Source organism: Lates calcarifer, linkage group LG11 (genome assembly GCF_001640805.2).
Source record: "Lates calcarifer isolate ASB-BC8 linkage group LG11, TLL_Latcal_v3, whole genome shotgun sequence".
Classification (NCBI taxonomy): Eukaryota; Metazoa; Chordata; class Actinopteri; family Centropomidae; genus Lates; species Lates calcarifer.
In genome coordinates this window covers 5796707-5814435 of record NC_066843.1, presented here as the reverse complement: position 1 = coordinate 5814435, position 17729 = coordinate 5796707, and the positions used below count along the sequence as shown (strand labels likewise).

Sequence of the window (17729 nt, the reverse complement as noted above, 5' to 3'; positions counted from 1 at the left end):
GGGGAAAGCCAAGATATTGCAGATTTTCATTCCACCCTGTTACTACACCATCTGATTTTACTTATTAACAGAGGTTTAAACAGAGAGGTGGAACTGATCTGTGAAAACACCTGGTGGACTAAAAATCTATAGAGTTATCTAAAATTGTGTTCAAGTCATAGCAGAGGAAATTGAAGAAAAAGGTGACACTAAATCAGGTAGGTAGATGGGTAGGAGGAAATTCTTTCCCACAATAGGTGCCTACATAAAACAGACAATTAGGACTTGCAGACTTATACAGAGCTATACAAAATACAGGGTATATAGGGCATGTAATTGCAGGGGTCACACAACAGATACAAAGACATGGTTTGACATTCTACTCACTGCAGGCTGGATTTCTATTAATTTAAGAGGGTTACTTATTTAAAGCTTGTATGGCTGTGGGAGGCCTGACTGCACATGGATAGTCTATACCTACAGCCAGAGGGAAGGGGGGTAAAGTGCTGGTGGAATGGGTTGCCTGGGTCATGTGTGATTGTGAGCACTTTGCAGATCAGGGATGAGGCAACACACCTGGAGAACTTGGGGGAAGGAACACCAATGGGTTTGCTGGCTAAATGAGTTATCTTTAAGGGTTTGTTCTTATCTGTGACTGTAAGCATATGGAAAAAACAGATGGCACCATACAGAGGAACTGACTCAATATTGCTATGGTACAGGAGGAGGAGAAGAAGATGGGGTTGGGCAAACAGGTGCTTTAGTCAGCTCTGTTGACAATGATTATAAAGTATGTCCACATCCGTGGCATGCTGATTGAAGCTGAGCTTACTGTCCAGTGTAAAGCCGAGGTATCTGAAAGACTCCACAACTTCTACCTTCTCTCCACTGCAGTTAGAGAGTCATTATTATTATTGGAGGACGGCTGAATCATCTGCATATTTGGAGTAGAGGGTAATGGTGGATAGTCATTTGTATACAGGGTGTAGAGAAATGAACTGAGTGCACACCCCTGGGATGCGCTGGTATTGAGAATAATGGTGGGTGACAGTAAACTGTCAACCTTTACTGCTGAGGAAGTTGTGGATCATTACTGCACTGAAACAGCCACACCTAAAATATCTATTTCCAATGAATTTAAAATCTGCCATAAAAAAAAAAACAGCACCAGATACTGACTTTTCAGAAATGATGGTAACAGACTGAATATAACTGACAATTCTGATTTCTGTGACCTTGAACTGCACATCACTAGACTGTGTGTGGTGTTGAGCTACCAGCTGTATTGGCTTCAGTTTTGTGATTCAAAGCCAGAGATATCAGTGCAGAAAAAATGCCCGCCTCTGCTGTTTTTACCATTACCTCTTCTAGTGAGGCTGCCATGAACACTTTTTTCCCAGGTGGCAGTTCATATTGACATGAACGCGCCATATTCTTCCAATCTGTCTTGATGTGTTTGTTCAGTCTGTGTTCTGAACTATATTAGATCAAAAACACAGAAAACTGACCTCTTTGCAAACAGACCATGCATTTCATATGACGACTATGTTTGTTTGCCATCTACAGACTCATTTCTTTCTTTACCATTCATCACTCTAAGGGATGAAAATGTCAAACAAATGACATCACTGCTGCGTATAGATTTTTTTCTCCCAACCAGGGCCCTTAATTTGATAAAAACCATGAAATCAATACCCCCAAAAAAGACACCAATAAGAAATAGTGTCAGCGCATTCAGGTGGAGAAAAGCGGTTATTGACATGGGGGAAAGGCAAAGAGGGGAATAAAATAACAGCAGAGAAGCATCAATGTCAGTGGCCCCGAACAGAAGGATACATTTGCTGTCTTTGCCCTTAGAAAGTGGCCCCATGTGATGTGCCACAAAGATTATTTTAAAAGTTTTCAAACAGTTCCTCTGTATGTGTGGTTGCATTTTTCATTTATATAGTTCAAGTTGTGACTTCATTCTTGGCATTAACTTTTGTAATTAACACCTTTTTTATTTATTTATGAAGCTGCTAGCAGTTCCTGGCATAGCAGATTTAAGTGTTGTCTTGTGTCTGTGCACATATATGCATGAATCCTTAGAACCCACCTCCAGGAAAAAAAAAAAAGAAAAAAGACTGTCTTTCCACAGCTCCATCTTTATTTTTAGAGGCTGGATGCTGATGAGAGAGGAGAGAGCAAGGGAGTGAGAAACGGCATCAAAAGTGGGGAAAAAGGAGGGAAGCAAGGAGAGAAAAAAGACAGGGATGAAAGAAGGGGAGCAGGATGGTCAGGGGGGAGGCTGTGTTGGTTCCTCTGTGGTTCAGGAGAGTGGTAGAAAGAAATGCAATGTGATGAGAGTCCTTCCTCTGAGTGAGCTGGAGAGAGAGAAGGGGACGTAACCACACCAACCTCTCGCTCGATGGGGGAGCAGAGGGGCGGAGGGGGCTCCGCTGCTACTGCCATATAAAAAGCCAAGCCTGAGAATCCGGCACCACAAACTCACCACACATACACACATACACACACACGCACACACACAGATCCAGTGGCTGCTCTGTATCTCTCACACTCACCCACTCTCTCTCTCTCTCCCTCCCTCTCTCTCTCTCTCTCTCTCTCTCTGTCTCGCTCCCTCTGTCTCTCACTCCATTCCTCTGGGCTCTGCATCCTTCTTGCTTCTTCTCACAAGTCAGATTGTGTTTGTAAGTACGCGCTGAATGTCTCCCTGTGTATGCCTGGGCTTTCTTGGGTCTTTTTGTATGTGTGAGTGACTGGTTGCCTACTTCAGTGTGACTGAGCGGAGCAGTGAGGTGTATCAAGTGTATGTGGGTCTCTGTCTCACCCTCACACACTCGCCGCTCCTCTTGCAACTCTTCTCGGGATCTCTGGGTCCCTTTCCTCGGTGACAGGCTCCCCACACCAAGTAGTCACCATTTCAGCCCCCGGGAGACCCACGCTGGCAGCGCAGCCCCTTCCCCGACTCAGCATCGGGAGGAAGACCCTGGTGGCGGCTGCCGTAGGGGTTATGCTGGTCCTGGTGCTGGTGGTCCTCATCCCTGTGCTCGTCAGCTCCGTGGGTACAGATGCCAGCCACTATGAGATGCTGGGCACCTGTCGTATGGTGTGCGACCCCTACCTGAACAAAGGCACTCCGGCCAGTAGCACCAGCTCCACCGGTCTCCAGGCTGAGGCTGAGGCGTTGAGCGACCACAGCAACGTACTTCCACCCTCCACCTTACTGCAGGGCCCACAGGGGAAGCCTGGCAGGCCAGGCAAGCCCGGACCACCCGGACCTCCCGGAGAACCGGGGCCACCAGGACCAGCTGGGCCTCCCGGCGACAGAGGGGATCAGGGAAGGACTGGGATTTTGGGTCTGGGGGGAAATGGAGCTATCAGCACAGCCACCTACAGCACGGTGCCTCGGGTGGCCTTCTATGCAGGGCTTAAGAACCCCCATGAAGGCTATGAGATCCTCAAGTTTGATGACGTGGTCACCAACCTGGGCAACAACTATGATGGCATTTCGGGCAAGTTCATCTGCAGCATACCAGGCACATACTTCTTCATCTACCATGTGCTGATGAGAGGAGGGGATGGCACCAGCATGTGGGCAGACCTCTGCAAAAACGGCCAGGTTAGTGCTTTGAAACTTTTTTCTGAGTTTCCTCTCCCCAGTGTAAGTCCCTCTGATGCTCACTCTGCTCCTCTCCCTCTCTACTTCTTCTGTGGCTCTCTCTTAAAAATCCATACATTTCAGGAAGCTGATTATTATTATTGTTATTTTAAATAAAGCCCAGTGAGTAAAAAGTCACTTTGTGAGTCACGCGTGCGCATCTGCCACGCGCCTCCAAAAGCCCAGAGCGCACAGCTGTGGCACCGCAGCGCGCCTGGAGATAAAGATGTATCGACTGGTTGCGATCCGCGTCCCCTCTTCGCTTGATGCGCCCTGACATTGCCGCGTCCCGCGATCCAAAGGACGGTGACTGTGTGGGACTGAGCGGGTAGCGCGCGCGGATCTTTCCGCCTTTACAGCATAAAATCTGTAAAAAGCGATCAGGCGGTCATTTTTTTCCTTTTCCAAACTGGGATTATTATCTTGAGGAATTTACTGACAGTTTGTTTGGGAGTGTTGGAATTTAAAGTGTTGTAAAGTGAAAAATCAGGAGAGAAACTGAAGGAGTTCGAAATGAAATGAAAGCTCCAAGAATGAAAGTAATAAAGATGCGGGCGCCTGGCATTTACTGTCGTTCTGTTAAGTGAGCAGTGACTACAATGTATTATTATTTTATTATTAATTATTATTAATTGATATTATTATTGTTGTTGTTGTTATTTTTATTATTGTTGCTATTTAGCGACTGTTTCCAAGACAGTCCACAAAATTGCCTCCAGTTTGCCTTCCCGTTTCCGAAATAATCATTTAAAACTTTTAGACTATGTGAGTCTTGGCTGGTCCGTGCATTAAGTGTAAAACGGGGAGGGGGGCAAATAGAAATTTCACTTATAATATTTGGACCGTACTTGTCTGTACAAAGTCACCGGATAACGTTGTCTGTCGCTGCAGCTGCATCCATCTGTCTTTGCAGTCGTGTTAAATGCATTAGGACGCCTGTGTGATCTATTCGCGGCTTCTTTGATGCATCGTTTTAATGGGGCGCTAATTTTATTTTGAGCCCCCGGGGATCTTCTCAGGTTGGTAATGTGTGCCAGTGTAGTTTGCAGCTTTCCGATCAGCCGTCAGATCTCTTAACCTTCAAAGTGGCTCCGAGATACGTTTCGCTCGTGAAAAAGATGGATGTTGCACTACAATTATTGCAGCCATTGTTTACTCAGGCTGCAACTGTGTCCCAGGGAGTTTGCTGCCAGTATAATGACAAAAATGAAAAGTAAAATGAAGCCTATTAATGTAGAGAAAACAAACCAGAAAAGAAGTAACCTAGCATTTCAAAGGTTTTACAGTGTAAAGCAGCTTTCAGATTTAATCCTGCAAAAATAATTTCAATGATCAAAATTAGTCATCAAAGGACATGCAAAATTTCAATACTTTCTAAATGGAATTCTGTGTTAAAGTTATCATATAATAAGAAATCATGAGAAAACAGAAGCAAAGGGGTTGCCGACATGGCATTTCACACACTGTCATGCCTCTCTAATGTATCACTGCATGCCTCACAAGCTAAGCTCCACTTTATGTCTTGCCAACATCATCTTTGTGCTCAAAGTCAATAGGCCACATGGATACACAGTATTATAATGCGAAATCTTACTGGTGACAGACAGTTTTCTTACTGTGTATGTTAAGTGAGATCACACTTTCCACAAGTCACAGGAAACACTATTTATAGTCTATTTCATGATTCACCATCATCAGCTTGCTCTACAGTCAGAAGCACAGAGCCTTGCAACAAGATAAATCTAAAATCCACAAATCCTCCAATTTCCATTTGAAATCATGGCCCAGCAGCTTCTCCTGACCCCACACCTGCTGGCTGAAACGCCATTTTTATTTTGGGTTAATTTTAATTTTCCTGTTTTTTTTCTTGCCAAGTGGAGTATTTAAATAAATCAGCTGGGGTCTTACATTACAAGTGCTGAGACCACGATATGGGCAGTGAAGGGGTGGCGTGTGGGAAGGGTAAAACAATGGTTGGCATCGTCTCTGTGGTGTGAATCTGCAGTCTCGCCAAGGCAGCCAGAGGTTAATTCCTTTACCCTGGCCAAGTCCATACCCAGCAAGAAAAAGAGAGTTACAGCAATCGCCTTCTATATATAATGTCTCACTCAACAGTAATGTTTATGGGTGGGCGTAAAAGCATTGATATATAATAGGGGAAGAAGAACATATGTTCCTATAAAACGCCTTCTGTTCCCGCTTCATTGTGCTCCCAAGAGGAGGATGTGGAGGTACTTAAGTTAGACGCACACAGTGTGCATCTCCAGAGACCCGCGTAATGTTTATAAAGTGGTAACTGTGTCTCTGTCTTCCTCTGTCCTATGTGCAGCTTATGCATAAATGTGCAGTCCTCCCTTGCTTTGGTGTTTATTAGGTTGCTGGCTGGTGAAGAAGGCCCCAGAGCCTCGGTCTGTATAAATGACTGTGAATGGTTATAAATGTTGGGCCAACTTATGCTACATCATTGATGAAGTGCTGAGAGTCAAAATGAAGCTCCTACAGTCACACTGGTGCTTTCCTCAGCTCATTAAGGCTGCAAAAAGCTATGCTGTGAGTTGGGACAGGGGAGGCCAGGGAATTGCAGACAATACTAGTATTTTATCATCTTTTGGCTTTAGTAAAGCAGCGGGTTTCCAGGCCCTGCAGTGCAGTTTCACTCCAGCATGTGCTCCTCCCACTCCAGGGGTTCTTACAAGCTGTGTTCAACATAAACATCCATGGGTTTACTTTATTTCTTCTCTTTTTCCCCACTTCCTCTTTCCACTTGGCAGAGTGCAGCACAAGAATCGCAGCATTGTCCCCAGAACTTTGACACTTTTTTAGCTATAGACCAAGAAAAAGTTAGCTTCCTGGTAAACAAACAAATAAGGAATCTATTTTCAGCACAGTACACTTTATCCGCTTTCCAAGTTCCTCTCCACACACTCTTTTGGCTTCTTCATTGCCTGCTCTTTTACTCGTGTGCCAAATATTCCAACCAACCCTAAACTCTCCCCATTAATTCAATGCTTTGTTATAACCTGTCTTAGACACATCCTGAGAGACACCACAGTGACAATGAAGACACATTTATTGGGCACAGTAGAAGGGGAGGAGAAAGAAAAGAGGACAGAAAAGACATGGTTATTGTGCTATTGTGCTATCGAGTCTATTTAATTGTAATTAAAAAGCTTGAACCAGATCCAGTATGTGTTTGCGCTTCTCCTCTCCGTTCCCTTCTTAATATTGTTATTAATCCGCAAAACCGTTTCAGAGTTAATTAAAAGCAATGACTTCAGCGTCAGTCTCTCAAGAGGACCATAGTGAATAATCACTCTGTCTCCTCCTTTAATAAGCTTCAACGTCCTTCGTGCACATGGCTCCTCTTCCCTAGCAATTACCGCTGCAGTCTCCTCCTCTCATACACACACATTCACACATGCTTTTGCACACACGCGCATACACGCACGCTTGCCCCCCCTCCTAACCCACTGCCTCAACCCACCCCAACTGTGCACTGCCCTCCATCTCTCCTCTATGTCGGGTCTACAGGAGCTCACTTTTCTAAAAGGACCATAAAGTTTTCATCCTAAAAGGAAAACTTTTTTAAAAAACAGAAAAAGAGAATCCGGATTGCAGTACCACAGAATCGATTTGCTAAACACACAATGCCATCAATATTCTTCATTGCTCTCAAGTGATGCATTGCACTATAAGAATAGGTTACAACGTACCATCCTTTTCTCAGATTTTGTTTTTGGACTCACCTCGCTTCAAAGAATAGTGATTCCTTTTCACCCTGAAGTGTTGCTCAGCTTAGCTCAGTCGCATGTCATTTCCCTGTCAAACCACTCGCCTCAGTCCATCTCCACTCATGAAGGCACCTCCAGAGGGTTTTCAGCTCTGGTGCACATGAAGACTGTTTATCCTGTTGCTGTGTATCCAGGTGAATCCCACGAATTGTGCATAGCACGTGGTGTCAGTGCCAACATTTAACAAGGGAGCTGAGCCATCTGGATGAGGGTCTGGTCTGTTTGGTTTGATTATTGACATATGTGCTAAAGAAAGGTGTGAAAAAGAAAAGGAGAAATTATTCAATGGCTTCTCTCTCAGGAGGGGCTGTGGTCTTCACTGATTTTTTTACAAGGTAAAACAGACAGATTTTTAATATAATAAATAAAAATAGGAATGACCATTGCAAGCACTAAACACATGAGTTATCTACACACAGATACAGCAATACTTAGATCTGATTGATTTTAACATTCTGGTAATGTTCAGACCTGCTATTCTTCATCGTGGTCTGACTTCAGCACTGAGAGGCCTCTGTGTGTCTGCCTGGTGTAACAGAGAGACTCTGTCTGAAATAGACAGGCAGGGTTTGAGAGAGCCACCCTCAGTCCCTCAGCGTCTTTGCCTGCGGTATTGATCCCCTTATGTGTGTGTGTGTGCATGCGTGTGTATGTGTGTGTGCATGTCGGTGCGTCTCTTTCCTTCTCCTGACAGGTCCGTTTCTTTCTGTGTGATGTATACCATGGCACTTCTTCTATAATCAGCCTGAGAGGTAGTGGAGGCGGACCTTTGGCCTTGATCTGCTGTGTAATTGGACATTGGATTTGACACTCTGCCGAGTGGAACATTAGAGCTGGCCTAATTAGGTGCGAGGGCTATTAAATGAAGATTGGCCCATGTTGTTAGGAAATACCACACAGATTGGAAATGTCAAGATGACATCGGGCTGTCATCTGCAAGCACAGGGAAGAAAATCTATCATTTATTGGTGAAGTTTCAAAACTTGCTCAAAAACTGCCCACCACTTGTCTGTAATAATTCAATTTACTTTTATGACATTTTACACTGAGCTATACAGAGAGCCATAAGAGCCCAGCAGTGCACACACTCTCCGTGCTGGCATCTCAGATTAAGTAGCTCATGAAATACTGCTATAATGTCTCATGTATTGAGAGACCAAAATCATACAGTCTAAAATAGGCTATGGGTTGTCTCCTGTGGCTGGCTGACTCAAGGATGCCATGGTGTTGACTCACAAGGCTTCTTCATTATAATGAGGGCCATATGGGAGATAGACAAGTGCCCCTGGCCCTCTTATGCAAACATCTCTCTCTCAGCCTCTCCCCACGCCCCTGACATTTAGCCGTCCCTCAAATTCAGTCTTCAGTGATACCAACAATTATCCTCTCCCTCTTCACAGGAAAGCTGCAAGTCAGTGGCTTCAAATGACTCAGAATCTGCTAATATAATTCAATGTGTTTAACACCTCCTGCTCCCCCACCCCCCCCTTTAAAATGAATATGAGTAAGACATCAACAATTGCCCCAGTAAGAGGGGGATGAATCGGCTACTGTATGAAAAATCCATGTCACAGCAAAGCTGACATTCTGCCTCTCATCCAACGCTCATACAGAAACTCACTTTGCCTCATTTTAGAAGACCCTTTTTCATTTAAGAAAAAAAGAGAAATCTAACTGCCTCAGGGTTACTGGGAAGCACACTAAAAAACAGGCTCAGTCTGAACAAAGGGTTTAAAATTTTGCAGTAAAAGTCTCTTTTCAGACACTGCTGCGAGCAGTGATTGTAGTTTTGGTGTTGGTGCTTGAGGCAGACAGTGCTGTGTACCTCAGTAATTAACTGGGTCTGATGAGTCAGACACAAGAAAGAAAAGACTGGCTGGATTGCGGGTCAAAGTTGATGCCTGTTTTTTCTATCCACTGTTTCCTCTGTCAAGCCTCTTTTCAGGAGAAGCGGTCTTGATCTCATCCTATTTGTCGCCATTGCTGAATTGCCAGACTGTTACTCTGGCCCCTTGAAGCCTTCTGCAATATTTGGATCAAGTATCAGTGGTACACGTGATAAACTAATGAACCAGTGCCCAACACCAGACTCACCTTTGGTACTACTGTAAGCAATTTCATAAACAGTGAAAGGTTTGTGCAGGAAAGTCATTCTGTTTCAAAGGAGGCTGAGCAGGTACAAAGAGAACAGCTGGTGAAATTAATTCAGAAAGCCTTTTTCTACTCTTGTCAGACAGATGGCAAATCTCCTGTTACCATTTCATTCCTCTTATCATGTTTTCACTTAGGCTCCTCCGACAAATAAACCTGTAACACATAGGATGCCAGGCGCTTTCTGACAGTACAATTCTCTTGCAACCTGTCCACCCAGCCCACCAATTGAATCTTGTGTGTATGTGCGTGCACAATAATGCAAGTGGATGTATGTGTATGCCTCTCCGTTCCTGAGAGTGTGTATGTGTGGTGAGGCGAAATGTTGGATCAGGCTCAATAGCAGTGGCAAGCCATCTAAGCTGCTATTAAGCATGCGGTTCACGGCTGGAATGTTCAAACACAATTAGACGGCAGTACACTTTGATTTAAAGAGGACCAATAGACTCGTCGATTCAAAACGGAGGCTCAACATCAAGTCAACAAATCCCTGTCAGAGAAGCCACGAGATATGTCCTTGTCACAGTGACAAAGCCTCTTGTGAGATCACTGTCCCAGAGTGACTTCACAGGCTCCTCCTGTGCCAGACACAACACATAAAGCTTCAAATTGTCATCATTTTCATAAACAGTATTTAATGATTTCTAATAAAACTAATCCAGCCAAAGCAATCCAGCCAACCGCACAATGCAGCACTCTACAGCACTCTACAGCTGCTAAATGAAAGTGAAGTAAAACGTCTTTTAAATAAATTGTAATTGAAATAGTTGATTATGAAAGAAATCCCTCATGACTGAGGAGTGGTGACAGTCGGTCAGTTTAAAATGTGCCATCTTTAGAGCAGCATCTTCATATAAATATCATCATTACTGATAACTGCGATGTTCACAGTTAAACAGCGCACAAGTTAAGAGAATCCACACTTCAAATTTCCAGGCACGCATTATCTATTAAGCCCAAGCATATCCTTGAATTTTCTGTGTCTCCACTCAGAATATTATTCAATCAAAGCCATCACATTGACGATATGACGGATGCAAACACGCGCGAGCAGCCACAAGGAAGACAACATTGCCCGACACCTCATTTACCATCGCTGGAGCCGGCGCTTACAGCCTCATGCTTTGTTTGTCTTGTCAAAGTTCCTCTACATAGTCTGTGTCAAGGTCACGCACTGTCAGTTGACTGTTTGTCCTGCTCATCTCTCACTATACATCTATTCTGCATGTGAACCTCTGGCTCACAACCCTAACAAGTTCTTTGTGTGCAGTGGAGACGAGGTGGAAAAAAAGGAAAAGAAAAGAAGAGAAAAATAGCTCCAATAGAAGCTCCCTGATCATTATTTCAAAAATAGTGAGAGGTTTTATTCATGCGTGCTTATCATTGAAAGCAAACGAAGGAGGCCTAGACTGCGGCAGTTAGTCTCAGAAGGGGATAAAAACCATTCGAGCAAAGAAACAAAACAAAACAAAAATATCATTGGGAGAGAACTGTAAGGATTTCTGGGAAGTTTACTTCTGTCTCTGTAAAAGGAAAATGTTATATTTGTATTTCCCTTTCCAACCCCCCCAAAATACATGAATCATGCTCTTGAAGAAGTCTTAAATTTAGCTCCCTAAAAAGCAAATGAGGAGAATAATTTAAGCTATATTACACATCTGTGACATTGCCAGAGGTTCACAGGTTCTGTGTGAACACCTGCAAAGCAAATATTTTGATAAAGTTTCATTAAAATCCCAAATGACAAGTCCTCCAGAGCCATCACCACCCTCCTCCCCCACCACCAACCCAAAAGCAGTAACCCTCTAATAAGATGGTGTTGACTCTGCACACTCAGGGCACATCATATCATATTAATATGCACTGGACGCAGGCATCTCAGAATCAGAACAGGAGGCTTTGTTTGCACATCGATATGAGCTTTGCTAGATTTAATCAGGTGGATAAACAATAAAAAAATTTTACAATATTCCATATATTACTGCTGCATCTTAAAACCTCTCCGCAGAATTTCATTATCCAGATTAGCATTATAGCACTCACACATTTCATACCAATGTGACTGCTACTGTACATGGTATAGTCATTAAAAAGTTGGAGAAACAATCCAATCTTGTATTTTTCACTCTCTCACTTGTTAATGACTAATTAGAAACCACACCTGTGCAAGGTGCTTTGGTACATGTAGCAAAGTTTGTCTGGCTCTCTGTGCAGTTTGAGGAAGGTCAATAGGACTGAAATGTTCCTGTAAACACAAAGTGCGGTGCTTGATGTTCTTTTAAATGCATCTGGCTCACAAACGTTCTCTTCTTATTCACCTCTCCTTCCATTACAAAATTGAGTCGTTTTCTTTTGTAAATCATTGACAATAGTGTGCTTAAGAAAGCTGAAGAAGTGTCAGCCTTGCTCCTCTCTGCTCCATAATTCAATGCTGCGAGCAGTTCCTCTATGTTTGAAAATCATTCAGGGAATTGAGCGTCTGATGGATTGCAAGGGGACTTCACATGAAAGCATAATAGCATAAAAAGCGTGATCTGGAGGTAAAAAACTTTCGAGAGATATTTTGCAGTAAATTCTGGCTCTATATATTTGTAAAAAAAAAAAAAAAGAAGTTAATACTGGTCATAAAGTATACTGAATGGTTACCATGACCAGTAACAGAAACCAAGAGAGACACTTGTGGCAGCACTTGCAATGGTGATTTCTGGTGAATATTTGCTGTCTCACCTATGATAGTTATAATGAAGTGTTGTGTAGTACACTCATTGGTTTAGCCAGGTTCAATCTAAGGTGCACAGATTTGACACCTTACCACTTAAATGCTTTTTACACCAGTGGTGCAGGAAAGAATCAAAGTTTTATTTCATGACCCACTCTCACCTCTAGTGGAGCTCTGTCAGTTTGTCATTGTGCTGATCAGGAGGGAAGCACTTAAGACTCTCAAAAGCTTCACTTCAGGAATTTTCTGGTTTCTATCAGAGGCTTTTAATGCTTGTATCATTTACAGCTTGAAAATATACAGTCTGAAAGTAATCATTTTCTAAGTAACTGCCTCAATTCTCTCAGATAACAGTGATTCAAACTACTGGATATCCAGTCATGAAAGCTTTACATCTGCTATTTTAATAAGACTTAGCACGCCTCTGCACCACCCTCTGCACGATTTTATGTTCCCAACAGCAGGTTGTTAAAAATCAACAGAAGATGAGCTGAGGGTTTAGTAATAACAGCTATAGCCATTACTGCAGAAAAGACAAGAACATCCTTTGTGACACTTGGCTCCATCAACAGAATCCACTGACAAGACACAGTACTAAACACAGTGTTTGGCTGAGGAGTCAGGTCTGGAAAGTATAAACACTACAATAAGAGGCATCAAAATAGAGAAAAAACTAACACACAGGCATGATAATATCAATACACTAGTGACAGGAATAAGTTTTGATAAACATTTAAATCACTGATTTAAATTGCAGAAAAAATATTATGCATATACTATTATATCAACATATTGAAATGTCAGAAGAACCTTTTCCAGGCTTCCTGCAACATTTGGCAACAGTGATGCTTTCTGTGCAGGAGATCTCTGTCATTCGCTGGCCTCTCCTCACATTTGTCAATATGCCTGTTGTGTGTAGCCCTTAAATAGGCCAACTAATTATTGGGCATCCTCTACGCCGCCTGTTGGGCCGGCTTGTCGACACCCGCTTGAAAATCCCTGATTTAAAGCTGTGCGGACAAACGGCGAGGGCCAAAACGGACTTTGGAGACCGGATAATGAGCCACGAGGAAACACTTCAAATGCACATAATCTATTGATTTTGAGTCAACCTTACTGACCAGACTAAGTGACTAATTGGTTTATTTAACCAGTGGCTACTTTAAAGGATGTACAGTGCTTTCTTTTTCATCTCAAGAGAAAGTAATGATCCTCTCGCTCAATTGCATTCTATATAATTTAGGACTGATGCAGATCTCCTTGTTAGTAACTGTTTAATAGCACTGAGATACAGTGCGGACTCTAAGTATTTGGTGAGTTGCTTCAGCCCTGTAAACCAGAATATTGGATTTTAAATGAAACAGTGCCTATTAGGTTAAAGTGACAACTTTCTATATTGAGTTAACATATGGATTAAAACAATATTGGGATTATAGTCAATTTTAGGTGACCGAAGTTAACTGGACAAATCAGATAAAAGTTTGTCATCCTCCTGGTGATACTCTGCCAGGCTTGTGCTAGAGCTTGTTTTTGCATGTTTTTTGCCTTCGGTCAGGTCTTCAACATATGATACACACACTAAAATTGGATTAAGATCAAGTGACTGACTTGACCAGTCAAGAACATCCCACAGTTAGGCATTAAAACCGCCTTCGTTGTGTATATTTCAGTATCACCATCCTGCGGCATTATCTTAAATTTGGGGTACTAAAAAGACTGATGTAAAAAGCTTTAACCTCATATTCAGTGTTTAAAGGGTAACTGAGTCAATTTAAAACATTAAAGTCTGATCAAAGTCAAACTCTATTAAGGGCTGCCAATTGTCCCATAAAATACTGATCCTTCCTTTTGAGAATCAATTCAGTGTAAATCTGTGGGAGGGACATATTACAGGATTAAACTATTAAGACAGGGAGATTTGTGTGAGATAGCTCTCCTGACGTCAGTCATGTTATGTTGGAGCTCCTTAGTCTGAGGTCATAAAGTTAGATGTCATATGTAATGTGCTGGAATTCACAGCTGAAACCAAAGAAAATATATTTGTTTTTTTTTTAAATTAGGCTCACCAGACAAAGCAGACACAGTATGCAGGCAACATCCAGTGTATGACCTTTACTGTATGTCTCCTGGCTTTTCACTCACTCTCTGTTGTTTTCATTTGGCAAAGGAAAGGTTACAAAGAGTTCTGTGTCTTAAAAAAATGCAACTTCAGATGTAATATTCCATAGTGCTCATTCCTATCGATAATAAAGTATTAGTCTCTCTGTCTGTGTCTAGCACACACACCCATACACACATAAGCATGACAAACACATCTATTGTTTCAGTGCCCATTTGGCACTGCAGCTACACATTCCTCCCCAGAGAGAGAGAGAGTGTTTGTGGGGGAGGTCTTAATTAGCCAGGACAGGTTATTTAGAAAATGCTCCAAATGTCCTATAGCCAGAATGGCAGAACACACATACACATGCGCACACAATTACACACAGTCAGACAAAGGTAAATGTAGAGATAAAAATTCCTCCTTTTCTCTCTCTTTAAAAAAAAAATCATACAAACTCATTCCAGTGATTCTTGTCACTCATTGCTATGTGTTATCAAATATTTCTGCTCACATTCATTGCTCGTCCTTGATGTTTTTCTTAGCCCCTGGAGCCAGCCCTGCTGTTGAGTTTTTCTGAAACTTTCTCTTTCTATGGACCTTTTGTTCCAAGGTTGAATGTTAGGTCTTCTATGAAAGACCACTGGCAAGATTGAAACCATAAATCTGCTTGACAGAAAGGCCTGAGGTTTGACTGACCCTCTGCTTGCTCCTGTAGGTTTAATATCAATATGAAGAACTATTTGTGCCATTGGTGTGTCCAGTAATTTATTTCACCTCGAAATGAAAAACTTTCAGATTCAGTATTACAAGAAAAGATATACTGAATAACTTTGTTTTCATTTGGGTATTCCCTAACTGATTATATTCTCCTTCTGTTGCACAGAAGGAGAATCTCTTGTGATACAGCAGCAGACTAGTGACAGTTTTTAGGCTCGCTCTCTTTATTACTCCTGCCAGGAAGCAATTAAGTTTTTATGTTTTGTTTTAACAATTTTGGTCTGAATTGTTTGTTTGCTGGTTAATAAGCAGAATATCTCAAAACCTTGTCGATAGATACGAATAAACATTGTGGCCAATGAAGAAGGAAGATGTAGCTTGTTTTTGGTGTAGATCTGAATTTAGGCCTGGCTCCAGGAAATTTCAATTTTCAAAATTACTATTACTATTAAAATAAAGTCCTGCACTTTCTTGCTAGAATAAATAAATATAAATGATGGCACTTATATCTCACAATAAAAAAAAAAATCATTATGTGCAATGAAATTCACAAATGTAGAGACTGTGCAGCCTTGGTGGAATGCGAGTGCCTTCAAGCTTTAAAAACTACAGTAACAGAGACTTGCAGCAGTGAACTAAGTATCTGTCTAGTATCTGTGTGAGTAGCATGAGAATGCATTTCCTAAATTAATTAAGCTAATGTCCTGATATGTACTGCACCTAACAAGCCGACCTGTTCTCCTACATGTGTGTCTGCCCCTTTTCTTCCAGGTTCGTGCCAGCGCCATCGCCCAAGACGCTGACCAGAACTATGACTACGCCTCCAACAGCGTCATCCTCCATCTGGACGCGGGCGACGAGGTTTATATCAAACTGGATGGAGGCAAAGCCCATGGAGGAAACAACAACAAGTATAGCACCTTCTCTGGCTTCATCCTCTATGCAGACTGAGAACACAGACAGACAGACAGACACAGAGACAGTCAGACAGGAAGAGATTGAGAGAAAGAGTTGTACGACGGGAGGGGGGAGGGGGTGTGTGTGTTAAAAGCCGGAATGCTTTCTAGTTTTCCAAATTCTCTCCATCATCACGGACACCTCTGTTTCGTATCCATCAGCCAAGACACCCAGGCTCTGTAGCCGAGCCTGGATGCAAAGCTCCTGAGGACACACTGAGAGGGGCCGGGCGGGCGGCGTGGGAGGAGTGGGATGTGGGCAAAGGAAATGGGCTGGTTTTTTTCTGTGCTCCTCAACACAATGCCGACGTGTCAGAAGCTCCTCACTTTCAGTGTCTCTCCTCTTCAGCCCTGCTCCATTGCACAGAAACGTCAACAACAAAAACGAAAACCCTGCAAAAGTGGATGATCTCACCTCTTCTCTCCACAGTGGCAACAGTCAGCTGTACTGTCAGTGGACTTGATTGACTGAAACTTGTAGTGTTGTTCTGTGCAATTTTCCTTAGATTGTGTTTTTATTTTGTAGACATGCATAATATTCTACACAAAAGAGATTTTAAAAAAATAATATATTTGTCCAGTGTGAAGATATCCTGTTTGACTGAGAGAACGGATTTGTGAGATGTTATTTGTGATGCAGCTCAGAGATTTAACAGCTGGAAAAAGAAATCTAAGTCAATGTCAGTATTTCATGGCAGTGAGTGTTTTTCTTCATCACTGGGTACAGCGAAGTAACTATATATTGTTCATATGGAGAATAACAATATATTCTGCACTGTACCTTACAATGTATCTGAAAAAGGAAGCCTCTCATATAGACAATACCCTTTCCACAAAACCGACTCACACTTTTCACAAACACACAATGTCCTGCTGCTGTTTGGATTAAAAGTAGAGTTCAAATCGTCTCTTCGATGTTCTAGTTTTATGTAGATGCTCTGCTCGGCACGACCGGCCATGATGTGATCTGAGATCAGGTTCTGTAGCCAAGTTGAAGAGCGCCCATTCTTTATTCTCCTCTGTTGTGCCGACCTCTGAGACTTGTTTCGTGGTGAAGAAGAAAAAAAAAAATCAGGCTTGGGGGTGGGGGGGTGAGAGATAAAGAGTCAGAAGTGAGCAAGACGGTGGGGAGGTGGAGGAGGTGTTCAGGCACAGTAACAGTGAGTGGGCAATTTTTCCGTTTCAGTGTCTCTGAGCTTCACTGGATGTCATCCATTCATTAGCTGCATATTCACTGACACACAGGCATTATGGTAATATTTACTCAACGTGGCGGCCTGACAGCTTGCTTGAGAATGAAACTGATTGGGTGAGTGACTTGACCTATTATGACTGCACGTTTGTATGTGTGTGTGTGTGTGTGTGTGCGTGTGAGAGTTATGTATGTATCTGTGCATACCAGTGAGTGTCTGCATTTTAGCATGTGCCGTGCATGCGACATCGTTCTTTTCCCAGAGTTATTCTGTGCTACAGCCAATGACAGATATTTTACTCAGCAGCCAATGAGATTGTGCTCTGTAGGGTGGGGGAGCCTCTATAGATATGATGAGAAGAACAAACAGCTTGTAAATGAAATCTATGACATGTTTGTCTATCTTATCTTTTGGAATTGTTGAATACATTTAAATAATAAATGGGATTTTTTGAGTGA

At 42.5% G+C, this 17729-nt stretch overlaps 1 protein-coding gene and 1 long non-coding RNA gene across 2 annotated transcripts in view; one reads left to right on the top strand and one right to left on the bottom strand.

The window, feature by feature from the left end:
* The window catches only part of LOC108901076 (uncharacterized), an 18819-nt gene extending 11153 nt beyond the window's left edge, over positions 1–7666 (bottom strand). The window contains exon 1 of the long non-coding RNA XR_001963832.2: positions 7387–7666. This is a non-coding gene — a long non-coding RNA (uncharacterized LOC108901076). The remainder of the gene's footprint in view (positions 1–7386) is intronic.
* LOC108901070 (C1q-related factor) lies at positions 2793–17729 on the top strand. Its single transcript, XM_018702437.2, has 2 exons — positions 2793–3601; positions 15894–17729. Exons 1-2 carry the CDS (start codon positions 2993–2995, stop codon positions 16071–16073), a joined length of 789 nt encoding a protein of 262 aa, XP_018557953.1. The 5' UTR covers positions 2793–2992; the 3' UTR covers positions 16074–17729.

Excerpts from the sequence above, each read along its gene's own strand:
- LOC108901070 (XM_018702437.2), top strand. The coding sequence starts at position 2,993 with ATGCTGGTCCTGGTGCTGGTGGTCCTCATCCCTGTGCTCGTCAGCTCC. Across the intron at positions 3,602-15,893 it reads ACCTCTGCAAAAACGGCCAG|GTTCGTGCCAGCGCCATCGC; the intron begins GTTAGTGCTTTG and ends CTTTTCTTCCAG.